This window comes from Mesoplodon densirostris, chromosome 1, assembly GCF_025265405.1.
Source record: "Mesoplodon densirostris isolate mMesDen1 chromosome 1, mMesDen1 primary haplotype, whole genome shotgun sequence".
NCBI lineage: Eukaryota > Metazoa > Chordata > Mammalia > Artiodactyla > Ziphiidae > Mesoplodon > Mesoplodon densirostris.
Window position 1 is genome coordinate 61,512,124 of NC_082661.1, and position 22,122 is coordinate 61,534,245.

At 39.4% G+C, this 22,122-nt stretch overlaps 1 protein-coding gene across 7 annotated transcripts in view; it reads left to right on the top strand.

The window, feature by feature from the left end:
• The first annotated feature begins 7,861 nt into the window (after positions 1-7,861).
• The window catches only part of LCORL (ligand dependent nuclear receptor corepressor like), a 176,001-nt gene continuing 161,740 nt past the window's right edge, over positions 7,862-22,122 (top strand). For 6 of the 7 annotated variants that reach the window (XM_060103767.1, XM_060103717.1, XM_060103778.1 and 3 more), the window contains exon 1: positions 7,862-8,157. In XM_060103767.1, the coding sequence (XP_059959750.1) occupies positions 7,998-8,157 (160 nt within the window). In that variant the 5' untranslated portion in view covers positions 7,862-7,997. The remainder of the gene's footprint in view (positions 8,158-22,122) is intronic. The other variant, XM_060103744.1, reaches the window with a different exon arrangement.

Sequence of the window (22,122 nt, forward strand, 5' to 3'; positions counted from 1 at the left end):
ATATTTTAAGATAAACTTCTTCAGTCCACTGGATTTTACTTCAGAGCTTTATTGCTGGACCTGTTTACCATGAAATTTTAGTATTTTGTACTATTTTTATATCAAAATACATAAATATTTTCTATATTTGAAACTGAGGACTCAATCCTAGCTATTGTCATCAGCATGGAAAAGATTTTTCAAATTCATAAATTGTTCGTTATTTCTGCTCCCTAAGACATTTTAGTAGGTAAAGTGATTTGCTTTATTCATACAAGACATTGTGGTTTATTTTGTATGAGGAATTTCAACACACTGAAAGGCCAAGTGATTATTTCTGGGTTTGAAATATAACCTCTGTAAAATGCAAACATGCCACCTCCTTTTGTCATTGTCTTGACATCAGGGGTGAAAAATAAGTTTGGATTTATGAGTAGGTCTTGAGAATGTTGGTGGGGGTGAAAAAAGTCCTATATCTTTCATGTTTTCTTTTAAAAATCCCAATTTGTTACCCTTTTATTTCAACTTAACAAAAGTCTCTTTGGTACCAGCAAAGTGTAGAATACAGGTATAAAGAAATGATGAATACCCAGGCCTTGACTTCACAATCAACAAGGTGATAGAGTGGAATAAAAAGATATATCCACAAATAACTATAATATATGGAAGAATATGATAAAAACCCATGAGAAAAAGTATAAAAAACATGCTTTAAGAGCACAGAAAGGAGTATTAGACGAGCTCCATGACAGTAGACAGCATGGAAATATCAGAAAGTGGGCGGCAAAAACCCCAGTTTGGCTGAATGATATATTAAATACTGGGGGACCATACTTTTGTGTTTGTGTCACTATCTTCACTCAAATAATGAGGAGCCCCTCATGAAAATCATATAAAGTCCAGGTTCCTCAATTTCTGACTTTTAACAAGGCAACATTATTAACTTCTTTTCTGCTTCCCAGTGTAAAGCAGTCATTAAATTTGGAAAGACAGATTCAAATTCCAGTTCTATCACTAACTAGCTGAGTGAAGTTGGACAAGTTAACTTCTCTGGGCCAATTCATAATCCCTTCTCTGTGATATGTGGATATTAGTAACAGTACTTATTGCATAGGGTTATGGGAAAGGTTAAATGAATTAATAACATATGTACATGCTCAACAAATCATGGCTATTATTATAGCAAAAAAATTCAATATTAGGAATCAGGAAATCTGATCTTTAGTTTGGGTACTACTGCTTGTAAGCTGTGTAACCTACATAAATTGCTTATTCTGTCTGGGCCTCAGTATCCCTATCTGAAAAAGTAGGGGATTGACCTAGACAACACGTACTCTTCCTAAACTGTAATAGACTAGGTGCTGTAGATGACATTTTTATTTAACTTTGATACTGAACTATGCAATTGGATTAAATTGGATTAAATTGCCATCATTAAGCATATAATACATTGAAATTTTATTAAAAGGATGAAAATGAAAGTGATGATAATGAGTTAGGCTGCAGAAGTAATTTCAAGTGCACACAAAAAGAGTAGTGATAGATCAGATCCTATTAACATCCACCTGGATGTAAGAGAAAATAGATGGTAAATTTATTCAATTCAGATGCCAAGCTCAAAGATGTATGATTTTGTAAGAAAAAAAGAAAAAAAAAATGCTCACCCTAATTTCAGAATTGGTTATCCTGACAGTTTAGGGCCTGAGTCTTCCTAATACAGGGAAAATTGTATCCAACTATAAGATGTTTAATATGAAGAGGTTACAGGGTATAATAGTAATGTTTTTAAAATGTATTTAAAAATATCCAATGGTTGAACTAAACAAAGAACATGGAGAACAAAAATCTAAGATATGCCCCTGAGATGAGTGACCATACTGAATCAACTATCATGTCCATTTTTATGTACACTAAGGACAGCCTGGGAATAGGAAACAGACATTACAGTAGAAGAAATGAAGTGCATCATCATTATATTTCTGCTTCTTCAATTTTTATTCCCTCCTTTGAAATCTTATAATTGTTCCCTATAAAATGTACAAAAAAGATGTTGATAATATTTGGAAATGTATCAAGAAGACAAAATCGCTCATCTATTTAACTAATTATTTAACTACAGTATTGAAATTAAATGCATCAGCATGTATATCTGAGGTAACGGTGTCCTTAGAGTCCAAACTCCCACAAGAAAAAAAAGTACTGAAAAATCTTTGGCTCATAAACATGGATGAATCTAAGATGTTTGCATAAAATTTAGCATAATATGATTATGTGGCTGATTAGAAATTTTCTGGAAGGGGCTATGTTCCATGTCCTAATAATTGGTTGATCAAATTTGTCATTGATTTTTATATCTCTGATCAGTGCAGTGCATTATAGCTCAGAACTAATGGAAATATAGTAAAGTGTGATATTTTTAAAGCAGCTAATAAAGTTTACTCAAAAAATGGTTTCTCAGAAATATGATTTATAGTTAATTAAGGCATCTAATGGCTATGCCTTATACTTCCAAATATCTAATTCATACAAAAATGTTTATATTTTATTAAATTATAAAATGTATATTATTTTTATGTTACATGTTGATAATTCATAATTGAATAGGTATTTTACAATCGTATTAGTATACCGGGTTTTTAATTTTTGTGGCAAAGTAAAAGAATAGCTTTCATTTTTGGTTAGTATCTCAAAAAAACATCTCTTGTCATGTACTTCTGTGATTTTATATTTCTTTACTATGGAAACATGTGTATTTCAAACTACTCCAAGTTATTTGTATGTTTATATCATATTCTCCTAAAATGTACCCCAGATTGGGAATTGACTGCCAAATGATCTCATAAATCAAGAAATGTAATTTTCCCAGCTGTTTGTATGTATACTTGATACTCTATAGAGGTGCTTATAAGCTTTAGTGGATAATAGTGAACTTGGATGGATATTTATGGTGGTTTGATTGAAGTAATGACCCTAATTTAGTGATACCTTTCTGTATCCATGCCATTAGTTAGTATTCTCCCTCTCAGATTTTGGGCCTGATCGTATGAGTGGCCTTGGTTAACAGGAGAGTAGCAAGCAAACAAATGCAAGCAAAGACTTGAAAAGCACTTACACATTAGTGCTTACCCTCTTTGTATGCTTTATATGCTGTCACTAAATAAATAAGCTCTAGCTAGTCTCTGGATAATGAGATGCATGGCTCAGTCATTCTTTTACCTAGCAAACAGGGAGCCAAACTCCAGACCAGAGTGAGGCCATACTAGATCAAGCAGCTTCCAGCATTAGAAATCCCAGTCAAAACCAGCAGAGCCTCACCAACTGAGCAGAACTGCCCATTTGACCCATAGACTTTTGAGTGATAACAAATGGTTGTTCTTTTAAGCTACTAAGTTATAGACTTTTTACACAGCAATAAACCAATGATACAATATATATTGGAAAAAGACAACAGAACAAAAACATCTTTCCAAAGAACATTAACATTTTCTTAACATATATCTGTTGTTATGTTAAAACTCCTTTGTGAATAACTAGATTTTCAGTGCAGGAGGCAATCTTGGATATGACCCCCTCTCTATACTTGTCTTTATAGATATCCCTAACATTTGTCAAATCAATCAATAAACATTAGGCATCAACTAAGTGCCTAGAACAGTGCTAGATGTTGAAAATACAAAGGTGAATCAGCCAGACTTCTATCATTATGTTCACTGAGCTCACACGAACATCGAGTTTTTGGATTATTACAACATACTCTGTGATACTTGCCATGGAAAAGTCTTTGCTCTTCAAAGTCAAGCTGAATTCCAAAGTTAACTCTATTTGTGTATTTCATTGTATCTGGCCATGATCTTCCCCTTCTCCCAGAAATTCTATAGATATGATATTCATTAGTTGTGTTCGTTAATACTTCTATTTCCCCTGCTTTGTGGGAACATGGTAGCATTGCACTTTCCTCATGCAGTAGGTTGAAAAAGTGGGCACAAATTATTTCTTTCCCTCTTTCCATACCCCTTTGCAATGTGTCTTGCAGCTCTTCCTGTTAAGAGGTAGGATCTATTTCCCCATATTGTCACTGGGCTTGGCCATATGATTTGCTTTAGCCAATGGGCCTGGAGCAAATGTAACCCAAGCCGAAACTTAAAAAACGCTTTAATTGCAGCTCTATTTACAATAGCAAGGACATGGAAGCAACCTAAATGTCCATCGACAGATAACTGGCTAAAGAAGATGTGGCACATATATATACAATGGAATGTTACTCAGCCATAAAAAGAAACGAAATTGAGTTATTTGTAGCGAGTGGATGGACCTAGAAACTGTCATACAGAGTGAAGTAAGTCAGAAAGAGAAAAACAAATACCGTATGCCAACAAATATATATGGAATCTAAAAAAAAAAAATGGTTCTGAAGAACCTAGGGGCAGGACAAGAATAAAGACGCAGACATAGAGAATGGACTTGAGGACATGCGGAGGGAAAAGGGTAAGCTGGGACAAAGTGACAGAGTGGCATGGACATATATACACTACCAAATGTAAAATAGGTAGCTAGTGGGAAGCAGCCCCATAGCACAGGGAGATCAGCTAGGTGCTTTGTGTCCACCTAGAGGGGCAGGATAGGTGGGAGGGAGGGAGATGCAAGAAGGAAGAGATGTGGGGATATATGTATATGTATAGTTGATTCACTTTGTTATACAGCAGAAACTAACACACCATTGTAAAGCAATTATACTTCAATAAAGATGTTAAAAAATAAAAAGCGCTTGTGCATTGGGGCTTGCTCTTTTTGAACCCTGTGACTGCCACCGTGTGAACAAGCCAAGGCTAGCCTCCTGATGATGAGGGACACCTGGATTGATTGCTCTGTTGTCCCAGCTGACGGCTCACCCTCAGAAACAGGGCTGCCTTGTTGACAGGCAGCTATTCACAAACACCTGAGTGAGCCCAGCCCAGGCCAGAAGAACTGTCTGGCTGAGCCTAACACAAATTGCTATTCCACAGAATCATGAACTAAATAAATAGTTGATGTTATAAGCTTTTAAGTTCTGAGGTGGTTTGTTATGTCCTCAAAGCTATCTGATATATCACTCCTTTGAAGTTAGGCATAGCCATATGATTTGCTTCACCCAGTGAAATATTTCACTTCTGGCAGGTCTTTAAGAGCTGGACTGTGCTTTGGCATCTTCTTTCTCTTGTCATGCTGACGGCAGAACTTTCAGATGGTGGGGCCCCGTAAATGTGGGTCCCTGAGTGGACATAGAACAGTTCTTCCTCACCCCCACAGTACTGAGTTTTGGAGAACATATAGTTTAAGTAAGAAATAAATCTCTGTATTAAACCTCTGAGATTTTGGGTTTCTGTTACTGGAGCATAACCGAGCCCATTCTGACTAACATAGACTTTGGTACCCAGAAGGAAGTACAGTTATGATAGAAAATCTAAAATATTTAGCTATGACTTAGAAACTCAGTGGGTGGTGGCGAGGAAAGTGTTGTTAGAGGCTGGAAAGTTTGCAATCCACGCTAGCTGTGGTATAATATTTGCTAAAGCTATTCACGCATGCCTCCCATTCTTCCCCTTTCTAAACAGAAATGTTTACCACGGTTGTTCTGTTCCTGTCCCACCAGTGTTTGTTTGTTGAGCGCACGTGTCTGTGTGTGTGTGTGTGTGTAACCAGGGAGTATAGATATTTTGTCTTTTCAGATCTTTATAACAACAGAAGTTTTTCTCCTGTTCTAATACAGGGACTACCAAGCATCACCCAGAGATGCTGGACTTTGAGATTAATGCCGTTACTGAATAGAACTTTTGGATTGTTTCACTTGTGATAGGAATGAATGTATATTGTAGTGTAAGGAGAGTGATATGTATATTGGTGACTAGAAGGATGGATCGTAGTAATCCCTGGTGCTGTTCACCAGTAAATTTGGGTTAATTTTTCTTCTGGGCAAATGGTAGGATTACACTTTCCTGCTCCCTTGAAGATAGCATGCCCATATGATTTGCTTTTGTCAATGAAATGTGAGTGAAATTGACTTGTATCCCTTTCAGAAAGAACCTGTTTGCCATTCATCTTTCTTTTGCCTATCATGTACGTGAGGAAGTTCCAGAGATTGGTTGGAGCCTCCCTAAGCCATTTGGTTGCTTGATGAGAATCTCATGGAGGGACGCTCTCCCCACCCTCTCCCTTCCTTCTACCAGAGATGAACATACAGATGAGCAGGAAATAACTTTTTTTGTTGTTTTTAAGCCACTCAAACTCTTGGATGCTTTGTTACTGCACCATAACCTAGCCCATCCTAACCAATGTAGAGTACTGAGATAGAAAAGCTACAGAGGCTGATCATCTTAGCAATTACAACACGAGTAGAATCCACAACTGAAACCATCCACTGGTAACTCCAAAAGCACCTTCACTAGTGATTTCACTTGCTTCTCCAATTGTGTCCATCCTAAAAAAGATGATTATGAGATTTCAAACTTCATTTTTTTTTAATTTTTGAAAATTTAAAACTACTTATTCAGTATTGAGGAGGTAACGATGAGCAAGGACTACTTTTTCCTAGGAAGCAAAAAAAAAAAAAAAAAAAAAAAAAAGGTGGAGGTGGATAAGGAAGGATAAGCCACAAAACGGGAGGATGGAACTGAATTCAGAACTCACAGAAGTTTCCAAGAAGAATTCAAACATATTTCCCACAGACTTGTGCATAAATTCCCAGTAATCCACAGTACTTCTCAGCAAACTGTGTGTGTCATAGCTTCGGTTTGGCCCCCTGCACGTATACAGAAATGTATGCACAATCACTGTAGTGCAAAAGTTAAAAATGTCATTGGAGTTTATATCTAATCAAAAGCTTTCTCTCTCTCTGAAGAAATATTTTCTCTAGCTCAGCGCAGAATTCATTCCACAACATTTAAGTGCTAAATCCCGTGCTGCGCACTGTACTAGGGTTAGCCAAGTGAAAGACGACACAGTACACAAGACTCAATGGGTCGCTGTCCTCCAGGAGTTTACTTTTTGCGGAGCATAAAAGTGCCCCCTTTTGGAGTTTTCACCCAGTCACATCCAAGCCCCCCGTAAACGATTTCCGGTGAAAAGCCCCGCAATTTTCCCCTAATCTTTACAAATATTCTCGCTTTCCGAGATGTCATCGCCCTGGAAACTGAAATTACTGTGGGTTCTCTCTCTGGACGTTTGGCAGTTATTTCGGATGCAGCCGAATGACCGGCTTGCTCCTTCCCAGCAGCGACGAGATCACAGTGACCCCCAAAAGTTTACAGCACTTAAAGCACAAAGCGCAGCCCGAACCTTCAAGATACCGACAACTCTAGCGGCTTCCACCGCCTTACTGTCGTGGATCCTAAGGAAGTTAAGGTGGCTGGGTCTGACCCCGCAACGCGCGCAGCGCACTGTTCTGAGCGCTAAACCCACAAGCCGCACAGAGCTGAGAAGCCGAAGGCCAGGCTGCAAGCCCAAGTGTGCGAAGGGTACGGAAGCGTGCCCATCCCTGGTGGACTACAAGAACCGGCATGCATCGCACCGCGGCAGCAAGCTCCGCTTCGGGGCCCCAGCGCAAGGAGACCTGGGAAGTGAAGTCTCCGGGAGTCCGGAGTCGCGTCGCGAAGACAGAAAGGAAGCGTTGCTAGTCCGCTCCATTAGCATGCCGGTTCCTGGCGGGGCTCCGAGCCTCTGGCTCTTGCTCAGGGTTTTCGCGGGCGGCGGGAGCGGTATGGCTCGCTTGAGTAAACTCCGGGGGGAGGGGAGAGAGGGGAGTAGATGGGGAGGCGGGGTCAGCGGAAGCGGCAGGTTGCTTCCTTCTCCTCACGCTCCCTCCCCGCCTCTCCCAGAGGGAGCGGTGGGAGGGGGAGGGAAGGGCAGAGGGAAGGTAGTGTGACACGTGTCAATCAACCCCCCTCCGGGGGGCGCGCGCTCCGGGGCTCGCGCCGAGGGCTCGCGCCCCTGCCTCGTGCCTGCGCCGCTCGTATGTAAATGAGGGCGCGTGACGCGGGACGCAGATGGACAAGGGAAGAGAGAGAATGGCCGCTGCCGCCGCCGCTGCTGCCGCCGCCGCCGCCGCCGCCGCCGCTCAGTGCCGGAGCCCTCGGTGCGCGGCGGAGAGGAGAGGATTCCGGCGGGAACTCGACTCTTGGCGCCACCGCCTCATGCACTGTGTAGGTAAGAGAGACACGGGCCGGGGCCCCGGCTCCGCGCGGCGACGGCTGCCGCAGCCCGAGGAGTTTGTGGCAGAGGGGTTTAGTTGAATCTCCCGTTCGGGTCAGTTCATTGGGGGAGCGAGATGGGAGCGGCGGCGGCGCGGCGGATCCGGCGCTCGCCTTTTGTCTGGGGGCTCCTTGCCCGGCGCGGTCCGCGCTCCTTTTCCCTCCTCAGCTCTTTGGCTCCCCGGGAACTGTTAGTTCGGACCCGCTCGCCGAGCCCCCGAGGAAACGGCTCGCTTGCGCTCTCCCCAAAACTCCTCGGCGCCCTTGGCCGCTCGCCGTCCACCCTGTCAAGAGGGAGGAAGCGGGCCGGTGGGTCGGCGCCCGGCCGACGAGGAGCCCGCGGGCAGAGCCGGCGGGAGGAAGGCGGGCTGGTCCGCGCCCCCGCCAGGCGCACACACACCCCCTTCTGCCGCCGGGGTCCGGGCGGGCCGACGCGACCGGGTTCCCGGGGACGGGGACCTGAACGACCCCCGGGAGCTCGCGGGGCGGGGGCCGCGGGTGAGCCGGCTGGGGGCGAGGGGCGGCGGGGGCGTCGCCCGAGGGGCGGGGGCGCCCAACTCTGCCCTCTCGCGCTCGGCGGCGGCGGCGCCGTGTGTACTCCTTTAAGAAGGAGCCGCTCGAGCGCTGACGGTTGGGATTTGAAGTTCTTCCTCCCTCTTCGGAAGTCTGGACGGAGGGGGGGGGTGTTGCCATGGCGACGGCAACCCCCCCCGTTCTCCTCGCTGACGCCCCGAAGACTCGGGTCCTCTTTTACTGTCATGTGATGGACCCTTCCTTGCACAGACACGCACATCGCCCTCCCTAACTCCCATCCCCGTTCTTCAATTCCGTCTTCCCTTTTGGTTGGATCGGAATCTTTCTGCTTCAAACTTCTGGGCTCCGGGCTGTCATTCTGCGGGTTGCTCAGGGGTGGCGGGAGGTGGTGGGACCTCCCCACTTTGCCGCCGTCGCTGTTTTGTTTGAGTAAGACGTGTGCGTGGAGCTGTTATCCAGCAGGTTGGATAACACCGAGTGGGCGCCGAGGGGATAACGCAGTTTATGGGATGAGGTGTGTTGTGTTTGTTTTGGAAAGGGTTGATGGGTGGGAAAGTAGGAGAAGAGGTAGAGGGAAGGTTGCATTGTCTAAGGAGTGGATAGTGGCAGCAGCTTTCTCGACTGGCAGTTAAATCTTGGCATTTGGAGTTGAGGAGTAACCTTAGTGCCCTAAGAAAACAACTCTCTTACCCTGTTCCCATCTGTTCTTGCGCCACCTCGCGCCCCTTTTCCCCAAGCCCCCTCAGATTTGTTTGGTTAGCGCCTGAAGATCTTTCTTGTTTTTCACTAGTGAAAAGGAGATCGTGGTAGGATAAACTAGTACAACTTCAAATCAGAAATGTGCACTTCAGAGTACGGTGGATATAGGAAAACGTACGAGAAGGAAGTTTGCTCTGAGTAGGGGCATTTAAGTTATGTTCAAGCAATTCACTGTTTTACCCTTTAAAATATGTTTTGTTCTTATCTAAGAATATGTTCTAGGAAATAGCTTTAGTCAGGTATTCATAAGTGATTTTATCTTTTTTTAAAAAGTGTAAAAAAAAACCCTCACGGTATTCTTATATAAAAATTTTAAGCCAAGGGTTCCTGGTGCCTCCCGAATACAAAATGGACCCTGTTTTTATAATTGCTTATGTAAAGATCTCTTCCACTGACAACCTGTTTGAAAATTGTTGAGTTCGTTCAGTTAGAATCAGGCAGGATGATAGCATTGTAACACTGGCTCGAGATACTATTGTGTTAAGTTTTGCCGAGGCACAGTTATTTGATGGTGTCTTTGGACAATTTTTATATTTTAGAATACCTTGGCTTTTTCTTTTTTCTCATCTTGCTTGTTTAGATGCATTAAGTATGGCTTTGTCTCACAAAAATATGTGTGCTTTTGAAAAATAGTCGAATTTTAATTAAACACAAAATTAATTGGATATGATGGAAAAAGGGAAATAGGATACCTTCTGTCTTACCTACTTGGATATTCAAGTAGGATTGGAAGACATTGAAGATTGTGTTAATGCTGTGTGTCTAATATGAAGTCTTTATATTACATTTTTAATGTAGTATATACTTGTATGGTATTTGAAAGAAAATTTTTTCCTGAGCTCTAACTATATTTGAGAATTATTTCCCACAGTCCCAGTCCTAGTTGGGAGACCTCGGAAGATCCATCTTATAGTTTGTTTTTATCATGGTTGTTTTTTAAATAAACAATAAAACTCTCTTAAGCAGGATATACACTAGTTGATTGGGTTTTTTTCAGTAGTCTATATGTGAAGCACCTACTCACAGTATGAATTGGGATTAAATGTATTTTGTGTAACTATTTTAAGTTACCTTTTGCTATTACTTTGTAAATATATTTGAAAAAAGCTGTATTCTTTTTACTTTGCATGTGTGTATGTGTGTGGATATATATGTGTATATGTACTTCTGTATTGAATATTCATTGCTCTTATTGGTTGAAATTATTTTTATAAAATATTCTTTCTGCCTTTGGGGAAGAAAATGATCCACAAGTCTTATTTTTAAATGAAATATGGAAATTGTAAGCAGTTTCTCAGGGCCTTACAGCAAACTAGTATTGAGCCAGTAGTGAAGTTTTAAAATCTCAGTTTTTAACCTAAATCTTTAAAGTAATCTCATTCATTTTTTAAATAACATATATAAATATTCTAATTTTATGAGCAAAAAGTTCATTTTCCTTGCCATGACTGCTTGTAGTTAGCTAAGATGTTTAACTCTTGATACGGAAAATTATATTTACCTTTCTCTATTTGTGGAACTCATCTCTTTAGGTTAGGTTTATGGCTACTCTGTGATTTAATCCTGGTTTTTCTTTTTTTATAATTGAATAGTTGTCCTGTAAGCTGTGTGTCCCAATTAATAGCTTTATTTACAATGTGGTGCTTTTTACAATTTGATTTTTCTCTGTAATCATCCTGTACTGTGCTATACTTTTGAATATGTTCATCTAACAAATGTTTGAGTGTTTATTGGATATAATAAATAGTATCCTAGTACTCAGCATGTTGAGTGATAACAGATAGAGTCCTGGATCTTATGGAATTATATATGGAATATATAATTAGTATCTGATAAATCATATAATTTAAAGCAAAGTCAAGTCCAGGATAAAGGAAATGCATTAGTATATTTTTAAACATTATCAGGACTTGTGTAGTCTATTAGGATATTTGATCTGGGGATTAAGTTTTCTGTTTTGTTTTAACTTTTAATTTTGATATAATTTCGAACTTACAAGAAAAGTTGGAAGAATAGTACCAGGAACTCCTCTATACCCTTACCCACATTCACCAATTGTATTACATTTTGCAGTATTTGCTTTATCATTCTTGTCTTATGTCTATATCTTTTTTTTTTTTTTCTGAACCATTTGAGGGTAATTTGGAGACATGATGCCTCTTTACACCTAAATTCTTCAGTTATATTTCCTAAAGCCAAGGACATTGGCTTACCTGACTACAGTATAGTTATTAAAACCAGGAAATATAACACTGACATACTATTAATGATACTATGATTGAATTCATAATCCATATTCAGATTTTATCCATTTTACTTTATAAGCTTTTCCCCCCAGCTAGGATCATACATTGCATTTGGTTGTCATATCTCTTTTTAGTCTCTTTAAATCTGAAACACTTTCTCAGCCTTTCTTGTATTTCTTGACCTTGACATTTTTTGAAAAGTACAGGAGAGTTATTTTGTAGAATGTCCCTCAATTTGAATTTGTCTGTTGTTTCCTCATGATTAGATTGGTTATGCATTTTTGGCAGGAATACCTCTGAAGAGATGTTCTGTCCTTCTTAATACATCATATCTTGAGATTCATAATGTTGTTTTGTCCCAGTGTTGGTGATGGTAGCTTTGAAAATTTGGTTAATGTGGTATTTTCCATATTTCTCCCTGAAAGTTACTATTTGTCCTTTTGTAATTAATATGTAATTTGTGGGAAAATACTTTTGAGGAACAGGATATTTACATAGTCTCATCAAAACTTTACCCACAAGTTTTAACATCCATTCATGATTTTTCTAGCTTCATCATTCTGTAACTAGTAGTTGATATTCTGTCATAAAGCAGTCTATCCCATCTTCTTCTTTATTTATTTTGTTAGTTATTTTCATCCGTATGAACTCATAGGTTCTTATTTTATTCAGTGGTTAAATCCATTACTGTCATTATTTTGATTTCCAAATTGTCCCAGGTCTGGCCAGTGGGAGCCTCATCAAGCTGTTCCAGTGTTTTTTGACAAATCACATGTCTCCCCAACCCCTTCCTGCCCAATGATTATTTTTGAGCACTTCCTTCCTGCCCAAACAAGATATTCCAGGTTCATCTTGTACTTCACATGTCCCAGCCCTGACATCAGCCATTCTTCCAAGGAGCCCTCCATTCTTTTTTTTTTTTTTTTTTTTTTTTTTTTTTTCTGTGGTACGCGGGCCTCTCACTGCTGTGGCCTCTCCCGTTGCAGAGCACAGGCTCTGGACACGCAGGCTCAGCAGCCATGGCTCATGGGCCCAGCCGCTCCACGACATGTGGGATCTTCCCGGACCGGGGCACGAACCCACGTCCCCTGCGTCAGCAGGCGGACTCTCAACCACTGCGCCACCAGGGAAGCCCCCCTCCATTCTTTTTAGTGGAAAATAGATTTAGATACCAAAATCTGATCAAGAGGTGTCAGGACTGTTTTTAAGCCCTGTTTTTCTGATACAGAAATTAATGATCATTGTAACCAGTGTAACTGATTTGCCTACGATTACAACAGTAAAACAATAGAGATTTGATTAGAATCATTTTATAAACTCCAACATACCATTGTTGTCCAGTAGAAATAAAATGGGTGCCAAATATATTATTTAAAATTTTCTAGTAGCCACATTAAAAAAGCATGTTTGATTTAGCCCAATATATTAAAAATATTTTAACATTAATCCATATAAAATTGTTGAATTAGTTTACATTCTTTTTAAAACATTAAGTCTTTGAAATCAGTTATTATAGCATATCTCAGTTTGGACTAGCTACATTTCAGGTGCTTAGTAGCCTCATGTGGCAAATGGCTACCACATTGAACAGCACAGTTTTACAGTGTAGTGATTCCAGCCAAGGCTTGATTACCTTGGTACCACTTATTTCAAATCTGTTGATACTAACCAAACTGATAGCTTTCCCCAAATCTTTTATTCCCCAAATCTTTTATTTGAATAACGTAATATAGTGAATGGGAATATAGGCACTGAAGCTAGACTACCTGTGTTTGAACTCTAGCTCTCTAGCTGTTACCACCTACCAGGTTGGACAAGTTACTTAACCTCTCTGTACTTCAGTTTCTTACCTGTAAATTGAAGATAATGAGGTTGTTCGAAAATTAATTGTGTTGATATATGTTAATATGTGTCTGCCATATAGAAAACATTCCATAAACATTTGCTGTTATTATTATTTATACAGATTATTAAAAGCTTTGAGCTTTATGTTTTTGCCAGTAGATTCTTTCTGGTGGGAATGCTGATGAACAATGAAGACATCATGAGGCATGTTAGAGAACAAGATAGTAAGGCCTTGAAAGATCTATATTCTAGGGTATTCTTGAGCCATAGAGTCATGGAGTTTAAGAATCACAGTATAATCTCTTAGCTTGATCTTCACTTTTTATGTATAAGAAAGCAAAAGACATTTGATGCCGTCCTACGTTGCAAGGAATGTTTTGGCTTTGTAGTAGCTGAATACAAGAAATTCGATTAAATTCATTAAAAAAAATCTGTATCATATTATATCATCTTGAACCTACTGTTTGTTGGTACCTACTCTCTGTACTCTTCCTGTTACCCACATCACTGTCTTAGAGTTCTACACTCTGCAGGTGTTTGCAGAGTAGACTTTTCCAAACTACCTGCCCCACTGATAATCAGCAGTATCAGGAGCAGAGGATATTCTCTTCCTCTATTTTTGAACCTCTGAAGAAGTTACGGGAGCACTTCATAGAGCTATAACACTTAAAGATGGGATAGTCCAGGTAAATAAAGTTCTAGATAATCAACTTGACACTTCTTTCCGGCTGCTTCTTGCCTCCTACTCTTTTATTTTTCCACCAACTTCTACCTCATCTTGTCACTATTGCTATGTAAATTCTGGAGAGTAGATTTACTTAGAAATCTGGATTTGCTGAGAACTGGTATGAATGGGTCAACTACCCAAAAACTTTGCACAACTGTCTTTTCAGGCACTAGCAAATTTTTTATCCATTAAAAAAAGATGTGAATTAAAGCACTATCTAATAATATGTATCAGGCAAAGGGAATCTGATGATCATGAGGAGTTGGGTGGTAAAGACACATATCCAAATTTCTCTGTAAAATAGGCACATTGTGAATTTTGCATGTAAAATTTAAAATTCTGTGTACTCTTGGATTATTGTATACTTGGAAGTTCTGCCATCCTTGGGTTCAAGCAGTATATGAATTTTGTATATTTGCATATGTTAGAAACAGGCTGTATGCTGGTCTGAGCATATCACATGTATTCTCCTTTCTGTGTGGTGCTGTCTCTTCCTGTCCATGCTACTTCCCTTGGCTGGTTACATGTGTGTATCCCTCCCTGTTTGGCTGGGTACTGTGATAAGTTCCTGTTATGTCACCAGAAGTAGCTATTATATATCCTCCATGCTCCCCTGGTTTATCTTTCAATCCTGGTATTTAATTCTTCTACCACTGTGCAGTCTTGGGAGGAGCAACAGAGGCATGTAGATTTTTGGATATGAAATTTTTTCTTCCTTCTTGGTAAATCCAGTTTTTCAATTATAGTATCATACGTTATTGAGGTTTAGAGTTTCTATCTTTTTCTTTTTTGATAATACTCCTTCTTTTTTGGGTGTGTGTGTGTATATTTTATTCACCACAGAATATAGATAAGAGGCTGTAACTAGGCCCAGACCAACCTACTGCTACCATTAGGAAACTAATTAAGGTAACAATGCCATATTTGTATTTGTAGAATGGCACTTTGCTCTTAATAAAGCTAAATAAAAATTTGTTTTGAGGATTTTTATGTTTTCCAGAAAACAACTTACAATGAAGAATCACTTTTCTATATCTCCTTTCCTTTTATATAGTTTTCCCATTAATTGGCAGCAACCCTGCTTACTTATTTTGCTTCTTTGTTTTTCTTTTCTCTTTACCTTGATCTATTACCAAGTTATTATTATTTTCTTTACAATGTCTCTTGGATTCAGTTTTTCTGATGAAGTGTTAAGCACTTGGGCCGATTTAGGTAAGACTCTAGTTTATATCAGTATCTGCATCATTGATTTTACTGTCCTTCAGTCTAGATTATAACCTATATTAAATCATTATTTGGAATAGCTACTTTGATTTTGTACTTTACAAAGCAGTAGTATCTCCCATTTGTCTTTTTTCATCAAATAAAAGCTCCTAACCATATCCAGTTAGTTGATCATAGTCCACCAGGCTTCTTCCCTGCTCATTTGCCTAGTTTCTTCTTTAGACAGCCCAACCACTTTCATCTGCCTTTACTTCTGTTTTGTGCACATTGCTCCAAATTCTTGAGTATCTTATTAATCATAACAGCTACCCTGCCTGCATCCTCAGTCTCCTTTAAAATTCACTTGTATCCTAGAGTCTTTTCTAAAATATTTCTTGAAAAACTAGTTTGAGACTTTCTCTGTTAATTCAGGTTGGCCAGTTCTTTTCTGATGGCTGTGTGTAAGGTGTGTATGTAGGGAAAAAACTTTGTCCAGTAGTCTTCATATTTAAATAATAAACTATTTAGTAAACAGCTTAGGGACAAGGGGTTAAGTCTTCACAAATGGTAAAAAGGATTAAGAATTGAAAGAACATGGTTCCTTTTTAGCCTCTATTATAACCTTAGGCACGAGTCATTTCACTTTTCATAGATGGAAATCTACGGATAATAGATTTATAGCTGTCCTTAAATGTTCACTATCTTCTGTTTTTATGAAAGGTGCTATAATACTTATATAGTAGTGGTTTCTGGGCTAAAAATATAAATTAAGGAATTACCAGCATAAAGATGATATTTAAATCCTTGAAATGGATGAGACCACCTAAGGGTAAGGGATAGTATAACAAGAGAGGAGTGCTCAGTACCATGTCTTAAGGAATCTTAGCATTCCTTGGATGGAGGAAGAGGAGCCTCAAAGGAAAGCCACTGGACTTTCACACTGAAAAGTAAGGCCATTGGCTATGTCGGAAAACCAGGAGAGATGGTATTACCAAATCTAAGAGAAGAGTGTTAAAATAAGGAGGGTTTGTTATATGTTGATGAGATGTTAAGTACCGTTAAACAGGAAAATGTGCATTGTTTTCTGCAGCATGGAAGTTCTTAGTGACCTTGACCGGATGAATTTCAGCAGAGTGGTAGGGATGAAAGCTATATTGTAATAGGTTAGAAAGTATTTAAGATGCGTGGAAGAGGAGAAACCATTTGAGAAGCTACATTTTGAGGAAGAACAGATGTATAGAGCAGTAATTGGAAGGGTGTGGGATCTAGGGATGTTTGTTTTATACATGGATAATAAGATGGAGAATACTTTTTTGAATTGATAATATCCATGATTACTTTATATGTTAATTAACTGAGACTTGATAGCAACAAAATATTGAGAGATAAATTAGATAAATAGGATGGGCTTGGTTTGAATCACTGAATGTGAACTCTAAAATTGTTTCGTTTTCCCTTCAAAACATATTTTCCTAATTAAGTTCATCAAGTAAGATATGGTTTGTGACATTAGGGTGTTACACAGTTTAAAAGATGGATTTTTTCCAGTTAATTTACTGTTGTCAGTCAGTCATCAAATATCTTGAGTCCTACTGTGTGCTAGTTGATGGGAGTGTAATTCTATGTTTCTTCCTTAACCAGGTTCTGAACTAGAAATAGGCTTAGGAATCAGGGATCAAAATGTTAGCTTTTTAGATGGTAAGGTTGTATTGAAGAACCTGGCTTGTAGCTGAGGCCAGAATTAAGACAATATCATCCTGAATTGAACTTACCAACCTATCAAAGACAGAGCAGCTAGAGCTGCATGCCTCTTCTAAAATACAAGGAAGCTCTACCCCATGTGGTTTGCTTATAGGTAGGTAGGACCATCTAGGCAGAATGAACGGTAGGCTTGACCATGTATGAAAAATGACCTTTAAAACATTAATCCATTCCACTAGGAGCAACTATCAGAGTGTTGCCAATACTAGTTATTCCTCTCTCCTTTGGTTGGATGAATAAGGGGTAGAGAAAAGAGCAGAAGCTTCTTCCAGAATACTTCCCCTAAAAACGTGATAAGAATTAGGAGAGGTGGGAACTGTGGGTTGGGTAAAAAAGCTAATTCCTACACTAGGAATTCTTTGCATTTAAAGAGCTCACAGTTATCAGGGATGTTAAGTATTAGAGATGGCATAATATAATAGAAAGTCTTAGGAGACAGCAATTAATTTTGATTTGAAGAATCTGAAATGACTAGGCTTCAAAGGATTGACTGAAAGCTGGGGTTGGCAGACTTTTTTTGTAAAGGGCTGGGCGTAAATATTTTAGGCTCTGTGGGCCATATGGTCTTTATTGCGTGTACTCAACTCTGCTGTTGTAGCACAAAAGCAATCTATAAATGAATGAACATGGCTGTGTCCAATAACAAAATTATTTACAAAAATAGGCAGATTTGGTCTACTGGCCATGGTTTGCTGATCCCTAAGTTAAATGATCCAGCAGAAAAGTAGGTTGGAAGGAACAGGTTGAAGGATAGTGTAAACAAAGGTATAGAAGTCTAAGTAATGTATATTATGAAAATATTCAGCACTCTAGTGTCACTGGAGTATAGGGTGGGAGTAGGAAGTAGGACTGAAAGTATAAATTATGGCATCTATAAGGAGGAAATTATAAGCCTTTGAAGTTTTTTTTTTAATGGGTAATAAGCGTGATCAGATAAGTCGGCTTATTTTCATTTTGAACATCTGCTGTTGGTTCAGGTTCGAGGGTTTTTTTATTTCTAATAGTTTTAAGAAGCTCAAATTGAAGCAGCCCTTTTAAGTCAAAACTGGGAAAATGAGCAATCTCCACTTCAATAAATTAATTAAGATATTGGATTGCTGAAGTACTCTCAGATGGCACCCTTCTTTTTTGCTTGGGTTCTGAACAACTTGAAAATTAAAACAAGGAGAAAGATGGAAGCAGAATATTACTTTTATTACTAATAGAGGACAGGCTAGAGAAATAGATTGGTGAAGGAGTCAAGTGTTCTGGCACAAGCCAATTTATCCACCCAGTGCTAGGCATACTAGGGAAGCAGAGCGGAGTATGAGCTCTCTGTGAGTATGTTCTCCCGCTAGCTACTCCCAAGGGTCTACCCAACTATTCTTTACAAAATCACCAATCAGATCAGTCACTTCGCTTCCGTAGGAGTGAAGAGAGGCTCAGATTGTGCTTATGACGCATCCTTCCTCATGGAAACAGGGAGCAAGGAAAAGGTGTTACTCCTGTAACAATCAAGGCTAATTTTTGCGGAGTTGTATCTGGGCATAAGTGTACTGGAAACAATACAATTGTCATTTTACTGAAAACAACTCAAACTTACATATTCTAAATATTTTTTTAAATATTTAATTCTAGTGTTTGAAACACTCATATTTTTTAAACTCTCAAAATAAAATTGGTAGTCTTGTGTTTTTGATGAACTAGATTTTTCTACAGGCCTATGTAAGATACTTAAATGCATGTTTGGCTAGAAAAGAAAGACAAGACTTCCTTCTTTAGCAATTTTCAATTGACTTTTTAAATTTAGAAGGAATTAATATAAAAGAATTGACCACTGTTTCTTTAAGTGGAAAAAGCAGATACTTTGACAAATAGATTAGCCTTTTAATTAGCTTGGATTATGGGTGCTTATGCAGTTTATTCACTGGTATCTCTCTTTTTTATTTTTTTTTTTAGATGTCATCAGTTGTTCTTCCTTATTCCCTTCGTCTTTCCTTTCGGAACATTTCAGTACTGAAACCATCAGGTGGGACCAAACAAAGTGTCCACACTGGTTAGGGTATATGGGGGGAGGGGGCATGTCCTCTTGAAGGAGTGGGTATGTCAGAGCCTGGCAGGGTTGAGGAGGGTCCCCATGTGGGTTGATAGAGCTAGAGGTATGAGGAGCAGTCTGAATAGGAGGGGCACACTAGTGTAAGGTGTTGGAGCCAAGCAGGGTCAGATCGGTATTTGTGAAGGTGAGTAGCCTGGTACAGAGTAAGAGGGATAAAAGGGCATCTACTAGGAGGTGATGGCTACCAGGGGTGGCAGCAGAAGTCATCTGTGTAGGAGGGTAGCCTGGTTTGGGTGTATTCAGCCTCAAGTTGGATATGGTGGGAGTCCATGGTTGGAGGCATTCCAGTGCAAGATCAGAACCTGAGGGTGGGGAGAGGAAGACATTCCAGTGGAGGATCAGCTCAGTATAGGATGTTAGTGCCTAAGCAAGATGAGGAGGATATTCTTGTAGGAGGAGTGCCAGACACGAGGAATAGGGGAGGTTATACCCATGGAGGAAGTATATGGGCGTTGGGGCAGAGAGGGGTAAAGAGAGCGTCCATGTGGGGATGGGGAAGCAGCCACAATGGGAGGCTGGTAACATATGGGAGACTAGTCAAATAAATAACCTTAAGGATAATGGGAGCCAGCCTGTCACTGTCTGAGAAGGGAGTTACCATTATGGAAGTGGAAAAAACTAGAATGCTTTCTGTAGTGTTGGATTGGAAAAGAGATATTGGTATGTGAATTCATGATTTTTCTTATATATAGATGTAGAATATAGAAATATATACTTATGCCCTAAACTGTTCACCGAGAAGGCACCTAGGAGCAGTGACACCCCAATAGCAGTGAGCATGATGCTTCATTGTTAATTTTCTGATTTTAATGGTCATATTTGTAAGAGAATGCCTTTGTAGGAAACCCTTATTAAAGAATTCAGGGGTGACGGGTTATCATGTAAGGCCATTTACTCTCAAATAGCTGGAAAAGTAAAAGTTCTTACCATATTTAAAACATTTTCTGTAAATTTAACATTGATATAAAGTAAAAATAAATACGTAAAAGCAATGTCATTAGTCTAAATATTACATTCTCTTGAATTAATCACTTTCAGCTCTTAAAATCTCATAGTTGGTAATATATAAACTGACACTTTTCAACACTAAGAATTGCCCTTTGAAATAATGATAGCTAATGTCTATTGAATGCTTACCATCGTGTGTTAGACACTGTGCTAATAAGCTTTTATTTGTATTAATCACATTTAATTTTTACATGTGAAATAGTACAATTTTTATCTTCATTTTACAGATGAAAAAACCAAGGCTTAGAGAAGCTGACTTGCCCGAGACTTTTCATCTAGAAAATATGAAGATAGAATTAACATATAAGTCTATATTACTCTTTTGGTAAAACCTAGTTTAAAAATTAGCAAGTCTGATCCTTCCTGCTTTCTGATCAAATAGTTGCATTTAAAACTTTAGTACCAGAGCTGTTCTCTGTTTTATTTCAGAACTTTGAATTCAGGAGTAGGGAGAAGTATTCTGGGTCTAGACCTCCTTGGCCTTTTGTTCCTGGCCCTGGAATAAGAGAGAACCAGGGGCTTCTGTATTTGAATGCACATATTAGAGTTAAGTGTTCCCTTGAGATGGGTTAGTCAGGGAATAATATCCCCAAATTTCTTTCTTGGTCTTAACATTGGGAACGGGGGGAGGTAAGAACATAGTTAGTGGGGCAAGGGATTTCCCCAGCATAGATTGTCAATGTTAAGTTTTAGTCTTTTTTTAAAAATATAAATTTATTTATTTATTTTTGGCTGCATTGGGTCTTCGTTGCTGCATGTGGGCTCTCTCTAGTTGGCAACGAGCGGGGGCTACCCTTCGTTGCGGTGCGCGGGCTTCTCATTGCGGTGGCTTCTCTTGTTGAAGAGCATGGGCTCTAGGCGCGCAGGCTTCAGTAGTTGCAGCGCACAGGCTCAGTAGTTGTGGCTCGCAAGCTCTAGAGCACAGGCTCAGTAGTTGTGGCACACGGGCTTAGTTGCTCCGCAGCATGTGGGACCTTCCCAGACCAGGGCTCGAACCTGTGTCCCCTGCATTGGCAGGCAGGTTCTCAACCACTGCGCCACCAGGGAAGCCCAAGTTTTAGTCTTGATGTAAGGATATACAGTTAACACTCTATCCCAATTCCAAGAATGATGGCCATCCCCTTTCCAACTCTTTTGAACTTTTCCCAAGAATGGCAAGTGATCAAATAGAAATAGCTGATGACAATTTATTGTTTCATTTTAGCTATCCTTTGCCTATGCTCCCCTTTACCCATTTAGCGTAGTGTAGGAAAGTAGTGCCCTGGTAAAATATGTGTTGGGGTTTTTTTTTTTTAACACTAATATTATGGCATCAGCTTAATCTTTACCTGTTTTTTCTCCTTTGCCTTATTATTTGACCTTTTAATATTTCTATTCTAGCAGAGATATGTACAACTCATAAATGAAGTAAAATTTCCCTATATGACTACAGATTAGCTTACTACCTAAGTTATCTTAGTTAACTAATTTATCTTCATTCTTCTCCTCAGTCTGAACCCATAGATGCTTTCATCCTCTGTCACAGTGAGTTTTTTCTGACTCTCTCATTCTTTAGACCTATTCTGAAATTGCTCTCTTTTTTTTTTTAAATCAAGAATAATGGGATTTTCAGTGTGGAAGGAAGCATGGCCATCTGCTATAATCCTTTCATACATCTCTTTTCTCTTCATAATTTTTTCAGTAAATATTTATGGGCCAGGCATTGTGCTAGGTGACTCAGATGCATTAGATTGTCTTTGTGAA